The sequence below is a fragment of the Aptenodytes forsteri genome, unplaced genomic scaffold, assembly GCF_000699145.1.
Source record: "Aptenodytes forsteri isolate BGI_AS27 unplaced genomic scaffold, ASM69914v1 Scaffold54, whole genome shotgun sequence".
NCBI classification, from domain to species: domain Eukaryota; kingdom Metazoa; phylum Chordata; class Aves; order Sphenisciformes; family Spheniscidae; genus Aptenodytes; species Aptenodytes forsteri.
This window is the reverse complement of record NW_008796044.1, coordinates 11,398,342-11,425,472: the sequence shown is the minus strand read 5'-3', so window position 1 is coordinate 11,425,472 and position 27,131 is coordinate 11,398,342. Positions and strand designations below refer to the sequence as shown.

Genomic DNA, 27,131 nt, shown 5'->3' with positions numbered 1-27,131 from the left:
CGTGGGCTGGGCGCCTGAGCCCGGCTTCCAGAGCTCTGGGGCCGTTTTGCCCGTGTGGTTGCAGGAAACGGTACAACCGGCCGTTTATCCTAGGTGTAGCGCTGCTGAGGCTGCCATTCGTATGAGCTGAAATACCTCACCTCAGTGTTTCCCGAATTACATCACAGAAGCTCATGTCCATAAATGCAGGCTGTAAAGCGTTCCGTTACTGTTTTTAAAAGCTGTCGCAGCAGCTGAATGTTAAATGTGAGGATCTTATGCCCGAAGTTTCAGAGCTTATGCCAGGAGAAGACGACAGGGAGAACGACTCTTTTCATAAATAACTGGACTGTTAATTGTTCATCCACTCTTGTAAGCTGAACAGATGCTCTAGGTTTTCTTCTCGTTCAGCATGTTTACAGGAAGTGGTAAAAGCAAGAAAAAACTTGGTGTAAACTTTAAATGGGCTACTTGAAGCTGAAAAAGGGAAGTGTGACTGACTCCAGCAGAGCATTCATTCTCGTATGTAGATCTTTCTTCGTCTAAAGCATTATTTTATTTATCTGTTTAATGCAGCGCACTGATAAGATCACACAGCTTGCAATTCTACGCTGTCATCTGAATTCAACACCAGCTGTCTTTACTCTGGTCCCTGCAAGATGCCAGCAGCCCTTGCAGAGAACAGCCAGGTTATCTGTGAAGTATGGGCGAACAATCTGGAAGAAGAGATGAGGAAAATTCGAGAGATTGTTCTAAGTTACAGCTACATTGCAATGGTAAATATTTTATACTTGACATAATTGCCTTAGTCAAGGGGTTTTTTTTGGGGGGGTAGGGGAATAAGTTGATTCTTGAGTGAGAAATGATTTCCCCCTATCCCCTGTCAAACTGAGCTAGAAGTTAAGTGGTGAGAAATTAGAAAGCAGTTCGGTAGAAGCTTTCCACAATTTAATACAAGTAGCGTTGAGTACGGATTGAATGAAAGATGGGGAAGAGAGAGACCGCCTTAAAAACCTGAGTTCATTTAATATTTAGCTATGCATAATGTATTAGTTTGTGCAACAGAAAAAATGAAACGGATCAGATGTACAATTGGGTTTAAATCTTTAGTTTTCCACCAGCGTGTTTGTTTGTCCTTTGAATGTCTTTCTCCGTTTGGTTATGGAAGATGCCCTGGTCCTGTAGGACAAAAGGCCTGCAAGTGACAACTAGTCAGCTGGGCTGCCTCCTTTCTAATGAGGTCAGATGTTGATTCTTAGGGAAGAAAAATATTCTGGCTGTAGGTATGACAATGTGTTCAGAAAGCTTTGTTTAAGAAGACGAGAATCTTCCCCAGGTGGGAGGAACCTCTTCCTGCTCTTAAAAGTCTGTATCTGCTTGGCAGGAGCCAGTTAGTTACATAAATAACTGGTTTTAGTTATGATACTGTAAATTATGCCAACTTTGCTTGGGAACGCTAAACTTCAAGATACAAAAAGTCCTTAATAAAAGCATGGCATAAAAACACACGCCCCTGCAGAGTGCGTAGTATTTCAGTGTAGAACGCAGTTGTGTAAGTAAATATGATTTTTTTTTTTTTGTTATCATACAGTTGTGTAAGTAAATATGATTTTTTTTTGTTATCATTTGTCAATGGGAAATGAGCTTTCTTGCTTCTGTTTGATCTCATTGAAAGTGTGCTTATGACCTGCTTTAGTGGCTGTGCTGTGAGAGCGGACACAAAAAGATCCTGGGAGAAATTTTGTCAGATACACAGCACTGGATTCTTCATGAAAGTTTTTGCATACGCTCTAGTCAGCAGAAGTTATGTGACCTGATCTGAGAGTAAACATAGTCTAGAAGTTTGGGTTTCAGCAAAGAGAGCACACAATCACTGGCCAAGTAAAATGTTTTTCATCTAATTGATGGTTGCTCTGCTGTTAAGGTCCGTTTCGATTGGCAGGAGTTTTCGTTAATGTAGGCATTGGCTGTTCCTCTAAAACAGTGAAGGTTATCTCTGTCTGGACTATCGAATGAAGATGGTCAGAATGCAAAATTTGACTTGTATTTAGAACATGAAAGAACACTGAATAAATAAAAACAAAAAGTCCATTTTAGTAGATTTAGGGAAAATGAGAGAGTCCTTTGCGAGAGAGAGATGTTTAGATTATACAGTAGTGCATATTGGATGACTTTATAACATTTTTGTTTTGGAATAAAAGAAAACTGCAAGAAAGGATACCTGTAATAAATGAGTGAATGCAATAGTTAACAAATTGTGTGGAGTTTTTTTTAGTGTCTGACTTGTAGCAGTTTAAAATCTGTATGAATATGGAAAAGGAGAAAAAATAAGTGATTTTTACAGAAGAATTCACAGAATGCAGTGCTGAGACCTGCAAGCGTGGAACTGAATAGACTCCTAGTAGAGTAATAATAATGACTCCTAGTAGAGTAAGTGGTGAAATAAGATGTTCCCTTCTCTCCTAGGACACAGAGTTTCCTGGAGTTGTTGTAAGGCCGATTGGTGAATTCCGCAGTTCCATAGACTATCAATACCAGCTCCTTCGGTGTAACGTTGACCTTCTGAAAATTATCCAGCTGGGTCTGACTTTCACAAATGAGAAAGGAGAATATCCTTCCGGCATCAACACCTGGCAGTTTAACTTTAAATTCAACCTTACGTGAGTCTCTTGAGCTAGGGAATAATCACCTATTCTCTTCTGCTGAAGCGATGCTTTCCTTTGGCAAATGCAGGTGTCTGTCTGTTCATCGTCAGTGGCTGGTTCTGAGCAATAAAAATTCAGATTCTAACACAGATTATGTGGGAACCTATTTTGGCATGACAGGAGTTTGCCATATTTCTGGAAGTCAACCCATACTAAAATCCTATCCTTAATACTCTTTCCCATGATAAATAGCCTATCCCCAATAATTTTATGTGCCTTAAACTTTTTTGCTGCAACAATGTTAGAGTCTTAAACTTTATACGTTTTTTATATATATATAAAAATCCATCTCTTTCTGCCAAAAATAAATGGATGGGCTGTTTTCAGCAAAAAGGAAAATACCTCTTTACAGATTCATGCTAAAATGTAAACTGGCATCTCAAAAAATATGGTGTAATCGTCACACCTCTTCAGGAGAATGAATCTTGTTAAATGGAGTGTGGCAGTTGTTCTTGTCTCCTCCACACTGCAATATCCTGGTTACAGTTGAAACAAGTTTCATTATCCCTTCCCCCGTAATTGTAAAGACAGACTCAGCATAATTACTGCTAGAGCTGCCTGGAAATAGAGAGAGGGTTTATCTGGCAAAACCACACATTTATAGGAAATCAATCAGTATTTTTATGGAAATGTCACTGGAAAACATTACAAAAACTCATAGCTAGTATGTGCAGATCATACAGTTCTTGAACCCAAAAGCTGCAATATTTACTTCCACAACTTTATGAGCCTCTTAAAAGTATTGAAATCAGGAGTGAAGTGGTTTTCACAGTGTGATCACTTCATTTGACTCAATTACCATGTTTGGCATGAACTTTGCTCTGTGTGTTGTCATGTCCTTCCCTCCCCCCCACCCTCAAATGAAACAAACCAGTACAGAAGTCAGGTTCCTGCTCAGCTCTCCACGAAGCATATCATCACTCATCCCTGTCCTCCTTCCTTAGTCAAGTATTACGCAATTTTGTTTACTCCCAGAGATGGAACTGGAGATGATGATATGGTGGTATGTGCTGTGAAGTGAAAAAGAAAAACGTAGACAGGAATGATGCTCAGTGCTTTAGAGTTGCACGTCTTCCTATTTGGGAGAACTCCCCTTTTCTGCGTGCTGTCATCTGTGGTGCTTCCATTTGCCTTGCAGCAGTGACGTTTTTCAAAACGTCATACAGTTCTATGGAGGTGGATTCTTTGGAATTTGCATTAGCAACAGAATTATTAACTAGTCACAATTGCAGAATAGCTTGTTACAGATGTAGGAGGCTGCAGTAGTGGTATTAAAACTGATTCAATTTGAATTTTCTAGAGAGACAGATGTGGAACCCAGAGATTCTTGATACTTGATACCCAGATACCGATCACTCCAGTTTTTGAAATACAGTGTGGGGGGAATTTTCCTAAAATGAGCCTGACTTGTTAGTACCTTGAGTGCAAAGCTGCTTTTCTCCTTCAGCGAGGACATGTACTCTCAGGATTCCATAGACCTCCTTGCCAGCTCTGGGCTGCAGTTCCAGAAGCATGAAGAAGAAGGAATCGATACCCTGCATTTTGCCGAGTTGCTTATGACATCTGGGGTCGTCCTTAGTGACAGTGTGAAATGGCTGTCCTTCCACAGGTAGGTCTGAGGTGGTCACTGACACTGTGAAGTGAGAAATCTCTTTTTGATTGAAATACTGCTGCTTTTGTCCATGGAGACTGACACAGATTTTAAGGAGAAGAATTAGCAGCTCTGCAGTTCTTAAAAGAAGCTGAAAGATACAAAGGCCAAGTTTAAGAAGTAAGAACACTTGGCACTTCATTTTGTACTAGCGCTTACTGTGGTCTGAGTTTTGTGTATGCCTTTCTTGCAAATCCTTTCGCTGTTACAGTCTTGCTGTATGGAAGAAGTTATTAACAAGTTGAAATGTGATTTCTGCACTAACTAACTTGTGTGCATTGTAAAGTAAGGTTTTTGTTTCTTCTTCCTTACAATGTTGGTGGTGTTCTCAACTTCCATCTTGTGTTTACATAGAGGAAGAAATCTGTGTAGTTAAGATCTCTTTCTCGTAGCATCTCAAGCAACTTGATTACAAAGCCTCTGGTCCTTGATAACATCAAGTGAAAGGACTTGAGGGAGGAGGAGGTGGTGGCAACAGATACTTACAGGGTTTCCTGCTTTTCTGTATTGCCCATAGCTACAGAAATTTGCAGTGTTGGGAAGTATGTTCTTCCCAATGGCTTAGCTGTTCTGCGAGAGGCTAGCGGAGGCACCCAGGGAGCATTCAAAAGTATAACATTTGACATAGATGATACGGATGAATTCTGGCTCTGATCCAGAGGAATGTCAGAAAATGTTAAGGTTTGAAAGCTACAGCACATAAAAGTCTTGCGAAAAATGAGATACTGGTACCGACCGAGTATAGGTGTTGCCTGCTTATCTGGCTTCTGTACGTTTTTGTTTTCAGTGGTTATGACTTTGGCTACATGGTGAAGCTGTTGACAGATTCCAGGTTACCAGAAGAGGAACATGAATTTTTCCATATCTTGAACCTTTTCTTCCCATCTATCTATGATGTAAAGTACTTAATGAAGAGCTGCAAAAACCTCAAGGTACTTGTATCTCCCCAGCAAGCAACTGATGGATGGGCATCAACACTGTAAATGTACAGTAAGCCAAATGACATCTGCTGCATATATCAAGTCTTAAAACTGGAATGTGTGTAACAGCTCATGGTCACACATAAGCACCTATGAATAAGTTTGTATCTAACAGATACTGCCTCCCCAGTTTTAGACTTATCAATATGTATATTATATAGGGGACATTCCCATAACCTTCCGGTTTGCATATCAGTAATTTCAGAGGCCAATTAGAATTCAGCATACTTCTCTTCCCTATACAAGGTGGAGTATTTCTTCTTATATGAACTGTTACATGACTTGATTAACTGGTAAACGCTCAGAGGGTTGAAAGTAATTTATCTACTGAATCACAGCCTTGTTTGAGGAAAGGTCCAGCACTGGTAACCTCTGAATGTGCCCACGGTCATCTCAAGTATCCGCAGCAGGAAAGCAAGGTACCTAAATCTGAGAAGAGTATTTATGCATTCTTGAACAGTATTTACCACTGTGTTTCACTCACAGCTGGTGCGTGCGTACTGCTGGAATCTGCATCAATTCATCGTAGCCAGTTTCCCCTCATGTTTTGGAGAAGCGTGGCAATTTTGGTAAGAGATGGATCGTCCAAAATAAAATATGTTCTGTTCTCATTGCAGGGTGGCCTTCAAGAAGTGGCAGATCAGCTGGATTTGCAGCGAATTGGACGACAACACCAGGCAGGATCGGACTCTCTTCTCACGGGAATGGCATTCTTCAGAATGAAAGAGGTACTGCGGTATTCTTCTTTATGGTTCTTCTTTCTCCAGTTCCTAGCCATAAATGTCAACATGCACAATGTGTTTTTTGGTGTGGGGTTTTTTTTTTTTTTTGAGCCTTGTGGCCATCACACTTCAAATTGTCAGTAATAGGAATTGTTGATATTGGCACAGGCTTCTGTTTACTCCTCTTTCATGTGCTTATTTTAAATCCCACGCTGCATTTTAGAGGTGGCCGACTTCAAATGAGCTGTTTAATTAACATTAGGTGCTTTCTGATTTAGAGGCGCAAATAGACAATACCTGTTTCTTCCCTTTGTTTTTTTTAATCTGCAGTTGTTTTTTGAGGATACAATTGATGATGCAAAGTATTGTGGGCGGCTGTATGGCCTTGGCACAGGAGTGGCTCAGAAACAAAATGAAGATGTGGACTCGGCCCAAGAGAAAATGAGCATTTTGGCTATTATCAACAACATGCAGCCGTGATAAGCGGTACCCCTCAGCAGAACATGGTTACCATATTGGCAGCTGCTGTCTTCAACCATTTTCCCTAATAGTGTCTCAAACAAAAGGCATCTACAGTACACAGCCTGCAGAAGGCCTACAGTTTTGCTGAAGAGCTGCATCTTCATTTGAAACCCAGAAGAAGAGAATTGACTGAATTCCTAATGCCAGCATTTGTGGTTTGCCGTCTTTTTAATACCAAGGGCAAAAGACAGAACCTACTGTGTATACCTCTGTTTTTTTCCTCTTTATACTGTACAGAATCTGCAAGGAAGACTTAACAGTAGCATATTCAGTAGAGCTAAGGGTCTGGAAATCCAGTGAAAATGGACACAGACATGCACACAAATTTGCAAATTGTGCTTTATAAAGCTTATTTTAAAACTTCTGCATGTTGTGAGGGTGACTGCTTCACCTCATGTTTTGCTTATTTTATCATTGTGTAGTCTGTGGAAATTGCTCCCTTTGATCACTGCAGAGGTTTGGGAACGGATGACATTAAAAATGATCCTTGCAGCTAAAAATATTCAGAGATTTGCTTTAACAACGATGGGAATGGATATTACTGGAGCTGATTTGATCAGCTCTCCATAGTTTCTAATTCTGTATGGTACAGGTTTGACCCATACTGAGCCTCAGCTTAGTTCTTGTGGGTATTAATAAACTGTTCTGGAAATAGATTAAGACGCCTAAAAGTTCACCTTTGACAGGGGGTTGGACCAATACTCTGACTTCAGTTTTCTTCAGTTTAACCTACAAATTTTATTCTTCTCCTTGCAACACAAGTAGTTCAGCAGATGGATAAATATTTGTTCCTCTTCTCCCCCCTGCTTCTCCAGCCCCTAATTTTACTATATGCTTAACAACAGACAAAACAGGTCTATTTCTTTTCATTCCAAACACCTGAAAAGTAGTTAGAGGAACAACTTGGGATTCTGACTTTTTAAAAAATGAGCTATTCTATAGCATGGTTTTTTTCAACAGCTCTGTAATGACATTTCTTAAAAAAAACAAAAACAAAAACCTTAAAATTTTTAAAGACTTTATCTTGCATTTTAAACAAACTTAAACAATCCATTATTAGAAGTTGAGGGTTAGAGCTGGTATTTAAAATGCTTGTAAATATTACTTGTTTTTAATTTTTGTAAAATAAATTTTTTTAAACCAGGCCTTGTTTTGGATTTTCCATCAAGCACTAAAATGCCCAAAGTTCAGGCTTTGGAATCTGAATTTGAGCGATACATGTTCGAAGATGCTCAAGTTTCTTTCTTCTTTTACCATTTATGATGTGCTACTGGGGTAGTTCTTAGTAAAATCTGCTTTTGAGCTTATTGTACAGTAGCTGATGAAAATTGAACTTAAGATCTCTTTGTGGGACTTGTATTCTCTTTCTGCTTGTCTCTCAGCACAGCTAGCAGTATTGTGAAGTATTCTATCAGTGCAGCATAGCCACTTAAAGTGACAAATCCATTTTGCTCATCTGTCCTGTGTGAAGTTTTCCTGCTCCATTTAAACTCTAGTGGTTCTTGCTTGAAGTGTAGGAGGGCTGTTTGGTTACGCACTAGCTCCCCTTCCTGGTTTTCAAGTACTTTGTCCAGAATTTAGGAAGTTCAAATTAGTGGCAACAGTTTACCAGATTAACACATCTACAGAAGGATCTTCTTTTAGTATAATCCCTGGCTTTCACCTACTGCTCTTCAAGTTGTTCTGAGCCTTTACTCAGCTTGGAGCAGGAAATCTATCACTATTGGCATTTTGGCTGGAAGAATCTGGAACAGCTCTTGGTCTAAAAAATCCATCCCTCCTACTTCTTTTCTTAAACAATAATCTTTATTGTACTTACAAACTTTCTAAATTCACGACCCCCCCCATCCTACCATGAACTTTTCTGCTGCATTTAAAATTACTTAGATGGATGCTATGTTCACTAAGGCTTCTTAGGAAGAGTTAGTTTTTCTAACAAGACAGTCAAAGCCTTTAGGTAAGCTGTAAGACTGGTCAAGATGTTGCATGTTCAAGACTCCAGAATCTAGGATTGTTTTTGGCACTTCTAGAATAGCAGCTTTTCTCAGATTTACCATCACTGTAGCAAAAAGCAGTTTGTTCAGTCACAGGTGTTGCCAAAAAGCAGGGACTTCTCTTGACCTAGAGAAATCCCTTATCTCTTGCCAGTCATGCTGGAAACAAACATAAAAGATCTTGCCCGCCCTTTTATGTTGTACTGACGGCTTCACCACACAAAGCTGTCATAGCACACACTCATTTTATCTACAGATTTTGATTTATATAGTACATTTAACAAAAAAAAGAAAAAAAAAAGGCTTATTTTTAATGCATTTGCCCTTGATTGATACTGTTTTCTATCCATCAAATTAAATGCCAATTCATGGTGGTAGAAGACTTTATTTAAAGGAGGGAAAATAAACTCACAATGCTTTTAAGAACAATACTGGCTTAAGGGTCAGTTTGCTTACAGAAACCATTGTTTTTCCTGGGGGCAGCTACTATTCCTCTGCTGAAAGACTGATATAGCTGCTCAAAACTCTTTCTCTTACATGTAAATAGCAAGAGCTTTCATTAGCATAACTTCCAACAAATAAAAAAAGACTATACAAAAATCCTGTATACAGTTCAAGCCCACAACTTACTGCTTTTCTCATTTCTCATCTCCTTAAGTAGTAGTAGTTGATGACCACAAGTGAGTCTGTATATAAACCTGATCTTTTGTAGTTTTAGCCAAAATAACCACAGCCATCAAAACAAGCCTTCACTTGAAGAAAGAACAGCCTTGGTGTTAAGTAGCTGTAGGCAGCTCAAGGGAGACAGTTTGGTCTCAAAGTGTCATGTCAAGAACCTCCTGCCAGCCTTTTTGTAAGTATTAGTGCTACCGTGTTTCCTAAGGAGATCCAATGCCTGTTCGTGTAGTTCAGGAGGGCACTGGGATCCAATGTGAAGGAGTACAAGGCAGCACTCCAGCACGTCGGGGAACGGGAAAACCTGCAAAAAGGGAACATGATGTCTACTCTTTCAGTTATAATTGTTCAACTACAACATACTCAGGCAGCCAGCTCTCTAAAGACACTGCTTTGTAGTATCTTTGGAACAGACAGTCATGAGTCAGATGCATTTTTTTCTCTTCTTCCAGCACATTAGCTCACGTTTAACCAGGTTTGCCCCCTCTTACACAACCACCATGATTACCTTTAATTATATTATAGACTAGAGAACAGAGGGGATGAGACAGCCTAGGAAACGCTGTTTTCAAACACGTGATGTGTAGTTTCTACGGTTCCTAATCTATAAAGGCCATTTTATACCTTAAATTTCTGATTTCACTGTTTATCAAAAATGTTTTTGCATACATAATTCTAAGTAGCAAGGGATTACTTTTAAAATGCATGGGAGAAATTCATATAGAATATCCCATTGAGTTCTCCCATGCAGGAGCTTTACCTACGCTTTCCAACTGCACGGAGAAAGTTATGCTTGAAAGAAAAATACCACCCTGATGCCATGTGTCAATTCTCTCTCAAAATTGCCATAGGATCACAAAGAAAGTCACTGTTCCTTACTTTCTCTATGAAAGGGATTCTATGATGAGGCTGCCCTTACAAAAAGGGTCTTTTTTCAGAACCACAATGCCTCTTCTGAAAACTTACTTACCTTTAAATTGTCTGGAAATTCTGCTAGTTTCTGCTTTGCTTTTAGAAGCTGCTTCGTTAGCTCAGGGAGCGTAATTGGTTCCTTTACTTCATCTTTACTGTCAAGAAAAGAGCAGGTGTCATGAGTAACTGTTTTGCTTAAATGACTGCATAGCCCCAACAGGAGAGTTGGACAAGTGTTATACACTCTAGCTCGTTCTTGCCAAAGTCCCAAGTAATTGTTCAACAAAGAGACAGACCTCTTGCATCATGCTTGTCCTTTTCATTATCCTTCCCTTTTCAAGCTGCCCTGCTTATTCACTGTACCAACGCACCCTTTGTACCAGGAAGTTAATCAGCTGTAGTAAGTTTATACACATGGTAGTTCAGCCCCAGGGAAATGCAAGACTTTTGAGCTGTATGTTGACGTGTCCCTGGGTGACAAGCTTGAGATTAAAGGCAATCTGAGCTAAGCAAGAAGTTTGCTGCACAAACACACAAAAAAAGCAATGCTCTTCAATCCATTCATTCATGTTCTGAAGCTTACCAATTCATCTGGTTGCTGTCAGAGCATGGTTTATCTGATTCAGTCTCTGAATTCTGCTGCAGGTTGCTTTCCTGGGTGCTTCCATTTGTGTTTTCCTGGAGATTGTTCCTCTGCTGCTGATGCTGGTGGATCATATCTGCTAAAATCTGCTGGACCTCAGCTATATCTCTCTGGGTGTTCTGTAAAGCAGCAATCTCTTCTGAGAGAAGCACTTCGCAGCCATTCAGTTTTGACTGACTGTCTACTAAATCGACTGAGCTAGTTCTTGAGTCACTTTCTGTCTCGCACCTACGAACTTCAGTTGTATTGCAGAGGATTTCATCCATCTCAACTGCAGCTTGATCAGGAGTTTCTTCAGAGGAGGATTGACCTGAAATGTAACTCTTCTCAAGAGCTGTCTGCTCACTAGGACACAGCACAGGATCCAAAACAGCCTTTGGCAAGACAAGGGAGTCTTTGGGTGCATTCCACCAGAGGTCATACAGCAGTCCATAAGCCATAAAGCCCTCTAAACTTCTGCAAGCGTTCATGCTCTGAGAATTTGTGCTGTCCAGTTTGTGTCTCAGGTTATCACAGCCTAATGATGAAAAAAGGATTACAATTAGTTCATAGAGATTTCCAAAGAAAAAGACCAGATCTGGTAAATGAACGGCTATCCTGGAGACCAGAGATTTACTCAGATGCTGGCAGAGTGGTACAGGAAGCAGAAAAGCAAAGGCAGACATCTTTGGCATCTATTTAAACACAATACTCTGTTCTAGCTAGCATGAGACTGCATGTTCTCCTCATCTACAGCAAACTTTCTTGGTCCCAAGCTGCACATCAAGATATGTGCATATGCACATGATCGAGAGCCGCAAAATAAATGCACTGCATACTCTGCAGAGGATGAAGGGAAGGGCCAGTTGGAGTGATTTGTAATTATGAGATGAACACAGCTTTCCAATGTTCCCATCTCCCTTACAGAACAAAATTTGCTCAGTTTCCTACATCACCCACACCAGCTGACACTGCTGAGCTTCCTTCCACTATCAGGAATTTTGATCACCCAACAGCCCTTGCACTAGCCAAATTCCACAGGTTTCCATATATATGGGTATGTCTTGCTCCTTCCAAACATTATTATGCCTAGTAATATTAATGGACACACAGCTGTGCTTACAAGGAAGATCCCCCTATCTGTCAGTGCCAGGAGATACACAAAAAGAGACTTACCTTCAGGAAGGATGATACTGCAAATCTCTTGCATCAGAGTGAAGCTACCAGCATCATAACTGCGGGTCACAGCTCCAAGAATACTTTTCACTGCTTCATCCCAGGTAGCAGTCTGATAGCTCAGGGCTGCAAGGGTCAGGTCATGGGAGATATGGAAAAGCACCTACAGAAGGACCAGACAGCATGATTAATAGTTTTACTGCCAAGTATGAATTACTCGCAGCTTATGACCATTGTGGAAGAGCCCAGAAGCACATGACTTAACCAAAAGCAATTTTAACAACAATGCAATTTACATAGTCTCCTTCACGCAGGAGATAGAGCTCTTTTACATTACTTATAACTGTAAAATCAGCAGCTATGCTTGCATGTGTCCTACTAAACAGATGAGAAGTGGGAGCACACCAAAGGCCAGTGACTCAGTGCGGTCAGAAAGAAGAGCTGCAGGAGCACCAGTCTATGAACAGACCTTCTGAACTCCAGGATATTTTAACAACAAGCAGCCCTGCCTCTCCTAACAGTTCGACATAAAACCTTGAATCACTGCTGAGACTACTCAGCTGTGCCAATCACTCCCACCCAGCCGGCACATCTCAGTGATCTCGGTGCTCATCACTGACACCGTATGTCAGTTCTTACCCTGCGCAGAAACAAATGCAGAAACAAACTGGTGGCTACGCAAACCATCCCAGCTGTCTTATCATCTACTTCTCCCAGACTATAACCTCATCCTGCAGCAGGGTGCAGACATCAGTCCCCTGGGAATGGCTGGCACACCACCACAAAGTGGCTGTGTTTTACTGTGTATGCCATAGTAAGGCTTAGTGTGTATACAGATCTAAATCCATTTACCTGCTTTGGGTGTGTGTTGCTGGTAGAAGGAGGATGCTCAATACTGCGCAGCTGCTCCTGTGCACACGTGGCTTGTTCAGTGGTGTCCATGCCCAATACATTCTGCCACACTTCTGTCACCATCTCAAAAAATGAGGCCTCTCTGTTCAGCTCCCAGCTGTGATAACAGGGAGGCACGGGGCTTTTTCGGTCACAGGGATTTCTTTCACTAAGACACTTGCAAAGCAGTTCGTTAAGGCAGAAAACAAGTCTTTGTCCCTTTAAGAAAAAAAAAAAAAAAGAAAAGAGCACTGAGCTGCTGCTAAAAGAAAAACAATCCCTTACTGATGACAGCAGGTAGACAAATTTAAGAACATCATGGCTAGCAGCAGCTTGTTGGTGATAGACTGTTTCACAACTGCAGCTACCAAAGAACAATGCTGATAGTCTCAGAGACTCTAAAGGTCAGAAGGAAACCTCAGAACAAGCTAAGCTAGCCGCCTGCTTCTCAGTCCGCACAAAAACGAATTTCTGGATTAAGCCTCCAGCAGATGGACTTACAGTTAGCTCATTTGTTCCTTTAATGTAAACAGCAAGTACTTTCCTTCGCTTCTTTCTTCTTATGATCATTATTACATACTTAAAAAAAAATCCCACTTTTCTCCACTACCTTTCATATAACTAACAAGCATAGAGCCTGCGTGCCTCCCCACCACGGGCCCTTCGCCTCTGCAAAGGCACGTGCTTTTTTCATAGGGTCATTGCAATAAACTTCTAGAAAAATATTTGGAGGCAAAACCAGCTCAAAGGACTACCTGTGGACTATTAACATATGGGAAGCGGTGCCAAGCTAATCTGGAGAGAGACAACGCTAAAGAAAGCAGAAAGGAAACGACCAGACTCACAAATAAAGTTTTATGTTGCTGAAGGACTTCCTGAGCTCCCACCCAGTTCCTGGATAATAGCAGGTCTTGGGCACATCTGAAAGACAAAGTTGCTGACAACTTCTCCTCTCCAGATAGCAGCGCAAGCTCAGCGGCAGTTTTAAGGGATGTCACATCCCCCTTTTTTGCCAACACTTTAACTGCATCGTAGGGTGAGGAAGCCCCCAAATAACTGAAAAGAGATAAAAGCAAATCAACTTGATTAGTACTAAAATACTGTTCTTAAATTGTATTGCAACACAATGGCACAAACATACAAATGAAGATAAACCTGTATTTTCTACAGGTTCTCAGAGCTCTCATCACTTTGCCTTACCAAAGTTTACTATAGACATACGGCACCTGATCTGATGCAAAGCTACGAAGGGAAAGTCACACAGCCTAATAACCTGGACTGAAACCTCTGGTGGTGTGCATACCACGCATGGCTTGGATGAGAAATAGAAATAAATAGATTCAAGAGACAAAGGTTATATGCAGTAGTTTATCCCTACTGCATTTCTCTGGATTTCATCTGAATCCTTTCACAAGTGTGAACACCTTCAAAAATGCCGGAACTGAAATCAGCATCAAGCAAAGGACACTATTCCAGATAAAATATTGCAAGTGTTATTAGTAATTTTTGGTAGTCACAAATTTGAAACACTATAGTTGGAGGAGGATAACCCAGTGATTAGATATTAGCTAAGGCCTCAAGAAACTCAAGATGAACTGTTGCACTGCACATTTCCAGTGGAAAGGCTGGAAACATCACATAGTCTTTTCGTATACATCCTAATCTTAAGTCTTGCTAGACTAGTTTTCAAAGACTTCCAGTAATGTCTATGGAAAGAGGCAGCTCTACTGTAGTATGTATGGCATTTGGACCTTCTGCTCTGAACTGCCCTCTGGAGCTTCTAGAGGGAGTCTAGTGAGATCAGGCTCAGACAGCACCTTAGACAAATAACGACCAGACCAGTTAACAGATTTCAGCTGCTACAAACCCAAGAACCTTCTTTATTTCAGGCATGGAACCAATTCTGTCTTCTTCCCAGTAACACTCACCATTTGGCGGCCATGGAATAATGACCATCTTTCTCTAACAGAGCTGCCCAACTGGTGTAGAGATCCCTCAGAATTGGATCTTCTGGACGCAACCTGGCCTTAGCAATTACAATTGCTTCCCTAATGCACGTAAGAGAAACCAGATAGAAAAGTTAATTGACCGTGCACAAAAAGTGAACCAAAACGTCAAATCTACCCCACTAGAAAACAAGAGCAAATGCTAAACATAAATATACAGCAACCTGTAAAAATGGTTCACTTTCAGGAGCTCAACAGCCTCACACACTTTATGGATGGACAGGAGATGGGAGGCAGCTTTCACATACTGCTCCTGAAAACACAGCTGCTTCGCAAAGGCTTCTACTGTCCAAACCCAGGCCTGATATCCAACTGCAAAAGAGAAGGCAATACAATTGGAGGCAAACTTTTAAAACTGGAAGAATTCCTGTGGGATGACATCATCACTGGTTTCTTCAACATGTACCTCTTTTCTGCCCCAGATTAGTTTCTTGTTTCTTAACCATCCTAATACAAGTCAATGCGGGAATGGAACAGGGCAAAGCTAGGGCTTGAACACGACTGTAGGATTTCACTACCAGTAAAATAACTTAAAAACATATTTAAACCAATAGCAAGCTGGAAGGACTGCTACATATTACAAAGAACCAACTTTGTGCTTGGAAGGATGGGCCAGCTCCTTCAAGAAGTCCCAAAGGAGACCACTCTACTCCCTGCTATCCCAGCCTAAGGGTGCTTGTGGAAACATCCAGGTCTTTGTCATAAATAGGATATGTTTTGTGTTTGATTTTTGTTACCAGGCAATTAAAGAAGCAACTTCCTCCCAGTCTCAAACAATCGTGAGTTTCCAACCCAGAACAATCAGAATGAGGCTAACCTTGGCAGCGAATTCCATCTGCTTATGTGTTACAAGAGCAAACATACCCATAGGTGAGATTGCTACCAGCTGGTCTGTTAGCTCTCCCCTCTCAGCAGCTGCCTGGAGGACACCCTTCATATCTCCTTTCCACAACATGAGCTGCTGAAAGAGCTCTGGATGCCCGTTCTCCAAGTGATGTTTTCCTGTTGGAAGCAAACGCACTTCCTATCAGCCTCAGTGCAATAGCATTATTTGCCATAGTAAAATAACTTGGCAAAAGTGAGATTATTCAAGCTTAAGGTATTGCAGGTTTGCATCTGAAAGATGTAAAAACTATTTGGGAAAAGTATGTCTTGTCTTCTTCGCACATAGACCTGCATTCTTAATCCTACACTAATCCACAGTAAAGAAGATGCAAGTATTTTTCCCAATTTGTTTTCTCCTTGAATATAACAGTTACAATGGACATATTGGCAAAGTGGATTCATTATTCCACTTACCTTCCACATCAATCATCTTGTGCAGAGAAGCCCTGTCTGTGAACAGCCCCAAGTGGATGCGATCCTTGAGGTCAGGGGACACATCTTCATTATTATCTAAACCAGGTAAAAAGAATGAATATTTAAGATCTGGTACAACATTAGGAACTGGGACCTGCCAAGTGGCTGTACCACTCCATTACACTCAACTGTTGGCAAATATTTATGTCTTCTACTTTCTTTCCTGTACAGCAGATTTAACAATTTGCAGATCAACGCTTAGAACTTACATCTCAGTTTGATTAGAAGGACCATGTTTGTGCAGAACATTTATTCGAAATCAAACACAGCACATTCCTTTGCATGCTCTAAGGAACAATACTGCGAGAATACAAACATCTCCCTCATAGCTTATTTTCTCCTGTCCATATTATACTTCTGAAGGTGAAAAACACTTTGCACGTATGCAGACAGTTCTACCCTATCTCCACAACATAGGATCCTACTCAAAACCTGTCTGGAGTGGCTACAGAGCGCTGAAACACTGCAAGAGAAGTTCGGTAAGAGACCACAACTAGTCACACACTTTGATAAAGATTTAAAAAAAATAATGCCTAGTGGTCAAAGTCAAGTCCTTGGACACATGCTTCTGAATACTTTAGAGCACCTACCCTCTAAGTATTTTAGTTTTAGACTGATACCTTTGGTTTTCAGACATGTAGCCAGCCTCAAGCAGTCCTGATGCAATTCATCTTTTGATCTGTGATCCATGAATGTGCTGAAGGGTAGAATAGAACGAGGCTTCCTCTTCTTCAGAGAGGCATCAGGAGCTGGAAAATCAGACACATTTTAGTCACTGCTGCACGGTTACAAGAGTCTCCTACAGCAGAACTCTCCAACGTATTCCAAAACCCCCTCTTCCTCACACAGGAAAACAAAAAACAGATGCTCAAGTGCCACATGCATCTCTATTATGCAACTCTATTATGACTTTTGAATACTGATCACTTTGCGTATTTTTCCGCCCATCTTGCCTGGAATGAAACTAGCAACTAAAAGGCAGTATCTAAGCCCACATTAAACAACTACTCAATTGACTTGAGAAGCAGGGCAAATAAAAGAAGCAGCAACTTAAAACATTTAAGAGATTTTAAAAGCACGCTCTTCTTTCTCTGGCACTTATTTGGTGTCACATTAGGAAGGGAAGCTGCAGCCAAACAGAAGCCTAGAATGAGGAACTCTGCCTTGATGCAGGACTGTTAAAAGTCCCTGAAACATACTAACTTGGTTTTTCTTTAGGTGGATCCTTTTTCACAGGAGTGGCTTTCTGGGTCACAAAAGGCTTTGGCAAGAATGAAGAATAATCATATGCAGATGTAGATGTATCCTTGGACACTGTGGAGGTAAGTGATAAAAAAAAAGGAAAAACAATACATGGAAAAGCCCATAGCAGAATACTTGACATATTCACATTCCATTACATTAATTTCGAAATATAGAGAAATCAAGCTTTGCTTTGCCATAGAACTTCACAGCTTTTTAGGGAAAGGAAATACTAAGAAAACATTACAGAACTGTCAGAAAGTTAAATAAGATGTCAACAGACACTAATGAAGGTCCACCAGTATTATAAGATTTATCACCAGAAGGCAACATTGATCAAAAATGACATGGTTTCAAGCCAAACACAGTAACTTTACTTGTTAGGCCACAATCTTCTTATTTAAAAGACAATTAGTCCCAAACTAGTTTAGAAAATTATGAAAGGCATTCCAGAACCGTGTTTCCTTCAAGTGGACTACTTCAATAAAACCGTATTATGACAAAATCTGCATGAAAATATTAAACTTGGTGATGCTCTGAGGGCTAAACAGTCTGGGAACCGTTGAACTAAGATGATTTGATTATTACCAGTCACGGAGACTTTATCAGGCAACTCTGCCTCCTGAGCTTCTTTTTCTCCTTCATGGTCTGACACTCCATTTTCCTCTAGCAACATTTCCTTCGCGCTCTCATCTCCATTTACGGCATCACTTAGATCCTGCTTGGCTGGACTCTTTCCTATAGGCTTTTTCTTCTTCTTGGTTTTGACTTTTGGTTGCATACTTCTTTTTTTCTCTAATTCTATACTCTTTTTGCCTGTAAAAGGTTGCAAAAGTTACCCTGATATTATCTGTAGAGATTTTTAGTGTATCAGCTGTCTGTCTCTCAAGATCAACATTTAGTTTCCAAATAAGGATACGACTCAATTTAAACCTAGAGACAGTTTATTCCTGAAGAGGTAGCAGGCAGATTTGGAATTCAGCATAAGAACTTATCATACCATTTCAATGTGGCAACCCTCTCTATTTCCAAGCTCCAACATCATCTTCAGGAAAGGATCTTCTGTTTGAATATACTTACCCTGAGGAGGCCGTGTATGCTCCTGCTTTGAGATGTGCCATTTGTGAACAGAAAAATCATCTGCTCCTGTATAAACAGAATCTGAATCCACTGGTGACCACTGGACACTCAGCAGCCGGCCCTGGTGCCCTCGGTAGTTGCAGAGTGGCTCTTCCTTCATAACATCCCATACCTTATAAACAAGAAAGAAATCCAATTACTCAGAAAGTCTCATCTTCCCCTAATACTCTGCATTTTCTCTTCAGTGATTTGCACTTGTAGGAGCTTCTCTTTTAGGGCGTTTGCACAGGTATTTCAAATACCAACATGCAAATGGAGAAAATTCAGGGCTTCCTTTGTTTGCATCGATACATTTGCATAACATCTTTCTTTTTTAAGGATCCAAAAGTGCTAATATTAAAACAATAATGACTGAACTTAGAAATCAATTCGCAAGTCGCAAAAAACATGGATACCTGCCTATCAGGTATCCAGAACCAGGAGATGGTTACCAAGGGTAAATTTGCAGTACTTCAGTAGTTCATCTCACAAAAGAAGCTTTGCTGTATAGTCAGCTTATTTCTAGAACACTGCAGAATGGATGATTTGAAACTAAAAGGAATACACTTCTGAGTGGCTGTGGAGCAATACCTGTGCAGTGCCATCATAGCAAGCAGATACCAATCTTCCCTCATGGTGGGGGCTCCAAGAAAGACTTGTGATTTTAGCTGTGTGCCCAGCCAGCGTTCGAAAAGGCTCTGTTATTGTCAAAGGACTTTCCGACGTGCTCTCTGAAAGAAAAAAGAAAAGGATCAAGTATGGCCAGCAAGACAAACCAGGAGTAAACGAAAACAAGATGCCAAGAATTGGAATATAATCTGCAAACCGTTACCTACGACGCTCTTCAGATTATGCACATAAATAGTAGCATTGATTGAGCCTGAAGCTATCAAGTAACTCAGCTCTGGCTGGCTCCCGTGCTCATGATGCCAACGAATAGCGTTAATCAGTTTATGATGTTGCTGGATAGTGCAGAGCAACTTCAATTCTGGTGCCTGAAATATTTCAATTGAGCTGAAAATGTAAGAACAACACTGTAAGAAATCCACCAGTCAGTGAAAATGGGATTTTTTTCTTTTCATTATCCTGCATGAGAAGAATGACAGAACATGAAACAGAGTAACTAAGTTTTTCTTTTCTGGATTCAACTCAAACCCTTTCTTAGTACATCAGCAAAAGTGCGTTTTAACCATGAGTGGATCCTTGAAAAATAATTTAACATGATGATGTGGATCCTCCATGCCAAGAGCAGCTAAATCAAGTAACAACAAGGAATGCTGTATTATCACAATTCAAATACATTGGCAGTGAAAGAACAGAGACAAACCAGGGCAACAAAAAGTACGTTTGCTTCACTACAGTGATTCTAGTCAGGATCAACACATACACAGCCTTAACCTACAAGTGAAACATACCCATCTTCATTGCCAAGAGCCAAGAGTTTGCCATCTGGTTTCCAGCTGATCTCTGTACGTGCAGGCAGTTTGTGCTGTAAAAAGAAGACACAACTATTGCCAAAAACTATTAAATCTCTCTTGCATACATTCAACAGAACAAGACTGGCAACTGCACAGGGTTGCAATTAGTCTGCAAAATGAAAGTCACAGAAGGGTCCACTGCATTTTGTAGCAGTGACATAAGCTTGAGCAATGAAGAAGGACTGAATGAACGGATGCGAGAACCAGTGATTCTTTGTATCCGTTCAGTGAAATGTCTCAAAGGAAGTTTGTCTGGATTCCAACAGGACCGTGACGCTCGATCCCTTTATGCTCCTTGGAAAGTCCCAGGCATTGCAAGCAAATTCTATCATCTTTCAAGAGAAATCAAAAGTTTACTTGTAATTATTTCTATTCCTTCTAATTCAGATGAAAGCTACGTACAATTTAGATGCCTAAAAATGATCGTTTCATCGCCTGTGACATTAGTCTCTTAACCCCCAGTGAGTCTTCTACTCAAGGAAGAAGCCAAAACCCAGCTGACATAAATCAATATAGTTTGATTGACTTCAGTTGACTTACGCTGACTTAAAGCAACTGAAGATCTAACCCACTTCACTTCTTTTGTACTTTCAACTAAGAAATGACCGATCATACTTGAGAAGACGTTGTGGTCAGTTATCACCAACCACACTGCATTAGCTGCAGTGTAAATGGAAACAGACTCCTGCAAAATCATGACTGCCTTTACTGCAACATTTATTTAAAAAAGTTAACGTTTGAAATGAGAACTAGAGAAGTTGAGGTAGTTAACTCACGCATGCCCACCATGCAATCCAAGCCATGACTTTATTCAGGATATTACTTGAAGTGCTTTGAAACTGAAAAGCTCTGTATGAACTAATTATTTTAAACAGCCACACACAGCTTTAAAAATCAAACTCTATGCGTCAATTTTTCTGGTTAAGTAAATTACACAGTAGAAAATTAAGTAACTGATGCCAGGAACAGACTGGGGGAAAAAAAAGACCCTTTTTCAGAGGCAAACACATAAACTGTTTAAATAGTTTGAGTCAGTAAGTGTCTCTCAAGTTCACCTGTGGAGTCTGTGGGTTTCAAATTTTTTATTTGTTACAAATTCATCATGAAGGCAGAATCAGAAACCTACAACTACAAGCCCATAGAAACTATGACATGGTTACCACGAATCCATAAAAAAAACCCCAAATCATACTCACTTTGATTGAATTAGTGTCTCGGATGACTTTGTTGATGTCATTTGCCTCTCCATTAAGCTTCCAGGGGTTGTGTTGAAAAACAATACCTTCTCCAGCACAACTATATAAAGTTACAGAGGGCTGTTCACCTTCTCCTCCTATCAAACAGCGAAAAAAACCCTAAATATACTATGTTCTCCATCAGTCTTAGCAGAAGTAATCACTCCCTGCCACTATAAATCAAAACTTCATTTTAAAAGGCTATATACATGCTTCGATTGCCCCTGATCTGGCAGCAAGAAATTCTTACAACACAGTCCTCTGAAAGGACCTCTCTTTTCTACCAGTAGATCTCTCCATAGCACAGTCACTGCAAGCATTAAAATTCCCTTTAAAGTTTGGTCCTTAAAAAATTCAAGTTGTGTAAGAAGAGCTAATGGAGCTGTTCCGTTTAGTTCAAATGGTAAAAACCTCCTTCTGGAGCTAAGGAACCCATATCTGATCCGACGCAGTTACTGCAGGAAGTCTGTGCAGACACTTACTGGTCTGTAATACCCAGAAGTAAGCGCAGAGGTGTAGTATTCCACTCCCACCTATTTCCTGAAGCTACTAGAATTCAAAAACTAGAAGAAATTGTTTTGCTCCCTTGCAAAACTATTAACAATTCCTCAAGCAGAATGCATTCTTAGCTGCTAGAAAGGATTGCTACCAAGCAAATGGGGCTCCTTTTCCTAAGAAGGGAGGGCATACCAACTTCATGGCATCTGTGCGCTCTGCATGGATGACCTACTTTGTCACAAGGCGCTGGAAGACTCACCAGAAGACAGAGGAGGAGTTGGAGGCCCCCAGGCTAATGTGTACACAGTCTTCTTGTGGTAAGTACTGGAGATCTGAGGTGGCTTATTCTTAGCACTGGACAGGAAGATAAGGAAGGAGGGGCAGTCAGCTTTCAGCAAAGGGAAAACAAATTTAAAAAATTCAAAAAAATTCGAAGCAACATATTTCCAGTGGTGAAAACAGACACCATGTGCTATAACATACTAAAGCAATGGCTCAACCAAGCCTTCTTTAACTTCTCCTGTAGGAGACTACTAAAAACATAACAAAACTGTCCTGATGACCTGCACCTGCATGTTGCTCTTCAGTCTCTGAAAATGTCTTTCTGGCTAAAGTTTTCCTTGACTGATATCCTCCCACAGATGATCTCTGGTCATGCAATTTGAGTAAGATTACCTTAGAAACTACCAGACATAACAAAGAGCTGAAAAGGCACTGAAAATCGAACTGTTTCACTAGTTTTAATTTAATCCTACTCTTGTCTAATAGTAGAGATATACCTCAGGAAAGACCACACCACCTATGCATGGCAACATGCCAGCAGGATCTGACACTAATGAATTTGAAAGCTACTTTCTTACCTGCTGGAGAAGGTGTCAAATATGCCGACTTTTCCATCATCTGTTCCAAAAGCCAAGCAGCCTTCCTTAGTTGGATGCCAGGATAACTGCAAGCAAAATAGAAAGAGACCCATAATGACACAAGCTACAGACACTTTATTTCTAAATAATAAACAAAAGGAAAACGCTGAAACTGATGAGCAAGCACCAACCCTTATACCCACCCTTCCAACTTCACCCACTTGATTTGATCACGCTGCTCTGAGTATCACAGGCTCTCCCCCTACCAGCTATTGTGGGATAAGATGAAAGGGACTAAAATCATTAAAATACTATTTGACATCTACACTACAAAATAGAAGCGGAGAATATTGTAGGATGGTAAGAAAACTTTCGGTGTGAACAAGAATAACTACCATGTTTTACTTCTGCCAGCAATTTTACCAGGCAGTAGCCTCTGGCCAACTGCTGGTCAAACCCAAACTGAATACATCCATGTTGGTTTTCGTGCATGTCAAACTTCCTAGCAGAGCAAGGGAAACCATGGATGAAGCAAGGAAGGATCGCAAAGGAGGATAAAAGTGAAAAAGTAATGTAACAGCCAGCTGGACTTCAGCTGATTATCACTAAATGTAATGCAAGCATCTAGGGCTGTAAAAAGGTCTAAAAATTTGTTGCCAGATTCTGAAATGTATTGCATACCAAATAAATTGAGTACAAAAGGAACAGCTTGGCTTTACATATCTTTAGTTGGGAAAAACCTTCTTCAGAGTGAAAGAGAAAGAAAGATTTTCTTGAAAGAAAAAAATGGAGTGAAAAGAAGAGAAAAGGCAAGGGAGAAAAAAAAAAAAAGGGAATCAAAAGCACACTTACTGCTGTAACCTTGGACTTTATGCTTTGCCAGAAGGTTTTAACATCATAAATATTGTTCATGGACAAAGTATTCCACACCCGGATCATGCTGTCTCCAACACCGATGGCAAGACAGCCTGTGTCCACAGGGGAGAAGGCAAGACTATAGACAAATCCCCCAAGCGAGGGCATGGTCCAGCTGCAATCGAGAGTTGATAGGTCCCAGCACTTCACCTGAAGAAAATTTAAGGAACAAGGAACTGTTAAACATAGAGTGACTGGTGTGACAAGGAAAAACAAAGCATGAGTGAGACGAAAAATCGAAGGATCAAATTCAAGGCTTGACATAGTATGTGATCTGCACCCAGAGGACTGCATGTCACAGACAGGGCTGTACTAGTTGGAAGACTGTAATGGAATGGACCAAATGACTGTATTTTAATACTGTGGTCCTCTTCTGACTTCAAAATAGGAGGCACTCTGCTACCTGTAAAAGGCAAAAAGTTAAAAAGAAAAAAAGCTTTAGTTTGTACAAATAAACGATTTTAAGAAGGAAAAATAGGCCTTTTTAAAATGAAACATACAGGAAAAAGAGATGGTAAGATCCCTTTATTAAATGCTTACCATTCAAGTCCAGAATGTCATGATCATTCACTCCACCGTGGTAAGAGCCTGAGCTTACAAACTAACAAAAATCTACACAACCTGTGCTCAGAACAAATTTTAAGCAACGATGTTATAAAATGCTGCAATAAACCCACTTCAGGAGAAAATCTGTGGCCCTAAAAAGGGTAGCCTTGCTCAGTTAAACTGTATAGGTACTTCTATTTTTATGTTAATTTTATAAATGGTTCTTACATCTCTGTCCATTGAAATGGAAAACAGGAGCTCTTTGTCTTGACGCTTCACAGAACACAGATTGAACACAATACGGGAGTGATTTTGACCTTCTGAAGATCCTAGAAGTGTCCACTTGCGTTTTCCAGATTGGGTCAAATCCCAGAGTAGCAGTTCTCCTCTGCAAAATTTAAAGTGTGTACTTCATTGTTCACTTCAAAAGAATAATATAGGCTATATACGGACTGTATTACGTGTATACATGCTGCAAGAGTAATACAGCTAGACACACATGCACTACATGCGCCTATGCACAGATACACACACGCAACCACCACCCTGCAAATGATATCCGTAGATATCCACACTGAAAACTGACATGTCATTTTCTCCCAGTAGATGGGCAAAAATATAGTTAGTACCATTAGCAGTCAATATTCGGTTAGATTATCAGACAAATTATGGGACAAATAGTAGTTTTCTAGAAGTCTGAACTCCCACTTTAACTCTCGGCCTGTCTTCTCTCCAGTTATACCCGGAAGGAAGGAGGAAGGGAGTGTCAACGTTTCCTACCCGGTTCTTCCTTAAGTATTAATAAATGAATCTGCAGTTACTGACAGTACCCAGGCTGCTGTGTGCCCTACTTACCCAAAACAGCTGGAGACAATTTCTGTGGAACGACCAGAAGGCCAGTGAACAGTCAGCCAAATGCGCTCTTTAACAGCAGGATCAACGGCTCCACCTCTTCTCTTCGTGGGTGGCAACTTCAAAGTCATTACACCTATGGAACCAAGAGGGATCATCTAGACCTAGTACATCAAAATTCTGAGAGAAAAAGAAGTCCTGTGAATCTGAAGCTTTAAGTACGCTCCCCATGCTTTAAACCATCAAGTTAGCAAATGAAGGCTGCTGTTAGAGAAGACCTCTTCCACCATATTGTTATTGTTTATCTCACATTATTAATCTTACTTACTTCTGCCTCTAGTACAGCTCCATATGCGTATGGTCTGATCTTTGCTTCCCGAAGCCAGGTAACAACCTTTCTTCGTGGTTGTGTCCTGTGTCAGCTCCCCGTTTGGAACTTTGCCTTCCTCTGAAGGAACTACTGAATACCATTGAAGTCACGTTATTATACTTTAAAATTCAAAGCTTTATAAAAATTAACTGAAAATACATTGATTTGTATCAGAACATACTTTATTGAACTTATCAGCTGCCTTTGCTTAGCTGCTGACTTTCTATAAGGAATTCAGTTCTCTAGAAGGTCATTTATATGAACTAAAAATCACTTCACAAACTATTGATCGCTTCTACGTACCTTGGAGCTCATCTTGCCAAGCAGGTAACCTTTCTTCACCAGGCACAGGGCACCAGGCCAGACAATGTATTTCATCGTCATGGCCTCTTAGCCGATGAAGTACTTCTCTTTTCCTGCTGATATCAATTATAACCACCATGCCATCCCTGTACCTAAAAATAGAGATTTAAATTAATGAAGAGATTCTTGGATCCTTGTGGAATAACATCTGACTCGATTTCCGAGCTCTTTACCAGGATCGCTATCCCCATATTACAGAGAGGGGAGCCGAATCACAAGCAGCAATGGGACTAGCAGACTAAGGGTCCATGGGAGCTCCAGTACAGCACCGGCGTACCTGCAGCTGCCTTTTCAAGAAGTGCAATCAGTACGTTGGGCTTCAAGAATGACAGCAATTCATTAGTAATACAGCTTTCAGTCAAGTCTAATTAAAAACCAACAGTTTTAAGAAACTTCAAAGATGCAAACCAAACCTGGACCCTTACATTGTTATAGATTTCTGTGTCTTGCAGGTCTATTATTCAAATCTGAATGTTATTTCTAATTTGGTTGTATACCAAAACCTCTTAAAATTAACCTTACAACTGTGTAGCAAAAATTCACAATAAGGTTCTTGCAGAAGAAGAATAGAAAACAAAACAAAACGTAATGAGTATTTACCCAATCGCCACCAGGTTTTCATGATGAGGAGAACAAGTGAGACAAAAAATTGTCCGAGGCTCTGGGAAGAACTGCTGGCTGTCACTTCTGTTGTGCCAGTAACAAACAATTATACCTTTTTCATCACCGGATACAATCAGATCTTTCACAAGAGGCGACCAGTGCAACGCTGAGATCGCGTTCTGAAGAAAGAGAATTGAATACGTTTAGAGCTGTCTTACCACTGTCTGACACAGAGTAACAGGCAGAAAATAATCTGCGAGTACTCCCCAGCATCAGCTGAGTTTGTTCTAAAGTGTTTCAGTTCTTTTGGGCTTTGGCACGATTGACATATTTGCCGATATGGTGTCCTGAGCCACAGTAGCTGTTCAAATGTACGTCCTTAGTCCATCCTGTGTGGAACAATAACTTGCCGAAAAGATTTTAAGCGAGCTGGGTTAAGTGGCAACGAGGACGCACTGCGAGCATACTTGCTTACTGAGGCTTTGATGGTAACCAACAGCTTATTAAGGTGACGTAGCAACGCCGCAGACCTAAGGCTAGAACAAAAAGCTGGCCAGAAGCATTCAACGGTTTTAATTTCACCAGTTTGAAACTCACCTTTGCTAAAGTAACACCACCCTGCTTCGTGTGCAAGACCTAAAAAACCCCACCTCACCCCACCCCGTGAGTTCCTTCTGTCTCACCCTCTCCGTCCCCGCAGCGGTGGCTCCCGGTGGGCTCCCTACCTGGTGCAGGCTGTACTCCCCCACCGGAGCCAGGGCCTCCGTGTCCCAGATTTTGACGCTCCCGTCGTCGGAGCTGCTGGCGCAGAGGCCGCTCTGCCCAGGGCAGTGGCAAAACGCGAACCCGGAGATCC

General features: G+C 40.7%; 2 protein-coding genes across 2 annotated transcripts; one reads left to right on the top strand and one right to left on the bottom strand.

Moving 5' to 3' along the window:
• Nucleotides 1–551: 551 nt before the first annotated feature.
• Nucleotides 552–7,540, top strand: CNOT8 (CCR4-NOT transcription complex subunit 8). Its single transcript, XM_009285801.1, has 6 exons — nt 552–755; nt 2,446–2,639; nt 4,132–4,293; nt 5,123–5,267; nt 5,933–6,043; nt 6,368–7,540. The coding sequence occupies exons 1-6, from the start codon at nt 639–641 to the stop codon at nt 6,515–6,517; spliced, it is 879 nt and encodes a 292-aa protein (XP_009284076.1). The 5' UTR covers nt 552–638; the 3' UTR covers nt 6,518–7,540.
• A 1,836-nt stretch (nt 7,541–9,376) lies between these two features.
• On the bottom strand, nt 9,377–27,126 carry GEMIN5 (gem nuclear organelle associated protein 5; the record flags this gene model as incomplete). The annotated part of the gene is made up of 27 exons (XM_009285800.2): nt 9,377–9,532; nt 10,199–10,295; nt 10,724–11,300; nt 11,939–12,101; nt 12,791–13,048; nt 13,675–13,885; nt 14,758–14,877; nt 15,000–15,147; nt 15,700–15,837; nt 16,135–16,230; nt 16,815–16,943; nt 17,398–17,508; nt 18,025–18,252; nt 18,517–18,688; nt 19,147–19,286; nt 19,388–19,569; nt 19,971–20,044; nt 21,230–21,366; nt 22,026–22,120; nt 22,627–22,712; nt 23,479–23,691; nt 24,316–24,475; nt 24,943–25,075; nt 25,268–25,396; nt 25,613–25,764; nt 26,273–26,454; nt 27,001–27,126. Coding segments are annotated over 27 exons (4,413 nt in total), but the record flags the coding sequence as incomplete, so codon positions are not given.
• Between the last annotated feature and the right edge of the window lie 5 nt (nt 27,127–27,131).

Coding starts and splice junctions, on each gene's coding strand:
- CNOT8 (XM_009285801.1), top strand. CDS start 639: ATGCCAGCAGCCCTTGCAGAGAACAGCCAGGTTATCTGTGAAGTATGG. Junction 756..2,445: donor GTTACAGCTACATTGCAATG/GTAAATATTTTA, acceptor CTTCTCTCCTAG/GACACAGAGTTTCCTGGAGT. Junction 5,268..5,932: donor AGAGCTGCAAAAACCTCAAG/GTACTTGTATCT, acceptor TTCTCATTGCAG/GGTGGCCTTCAAGAAGTGGC.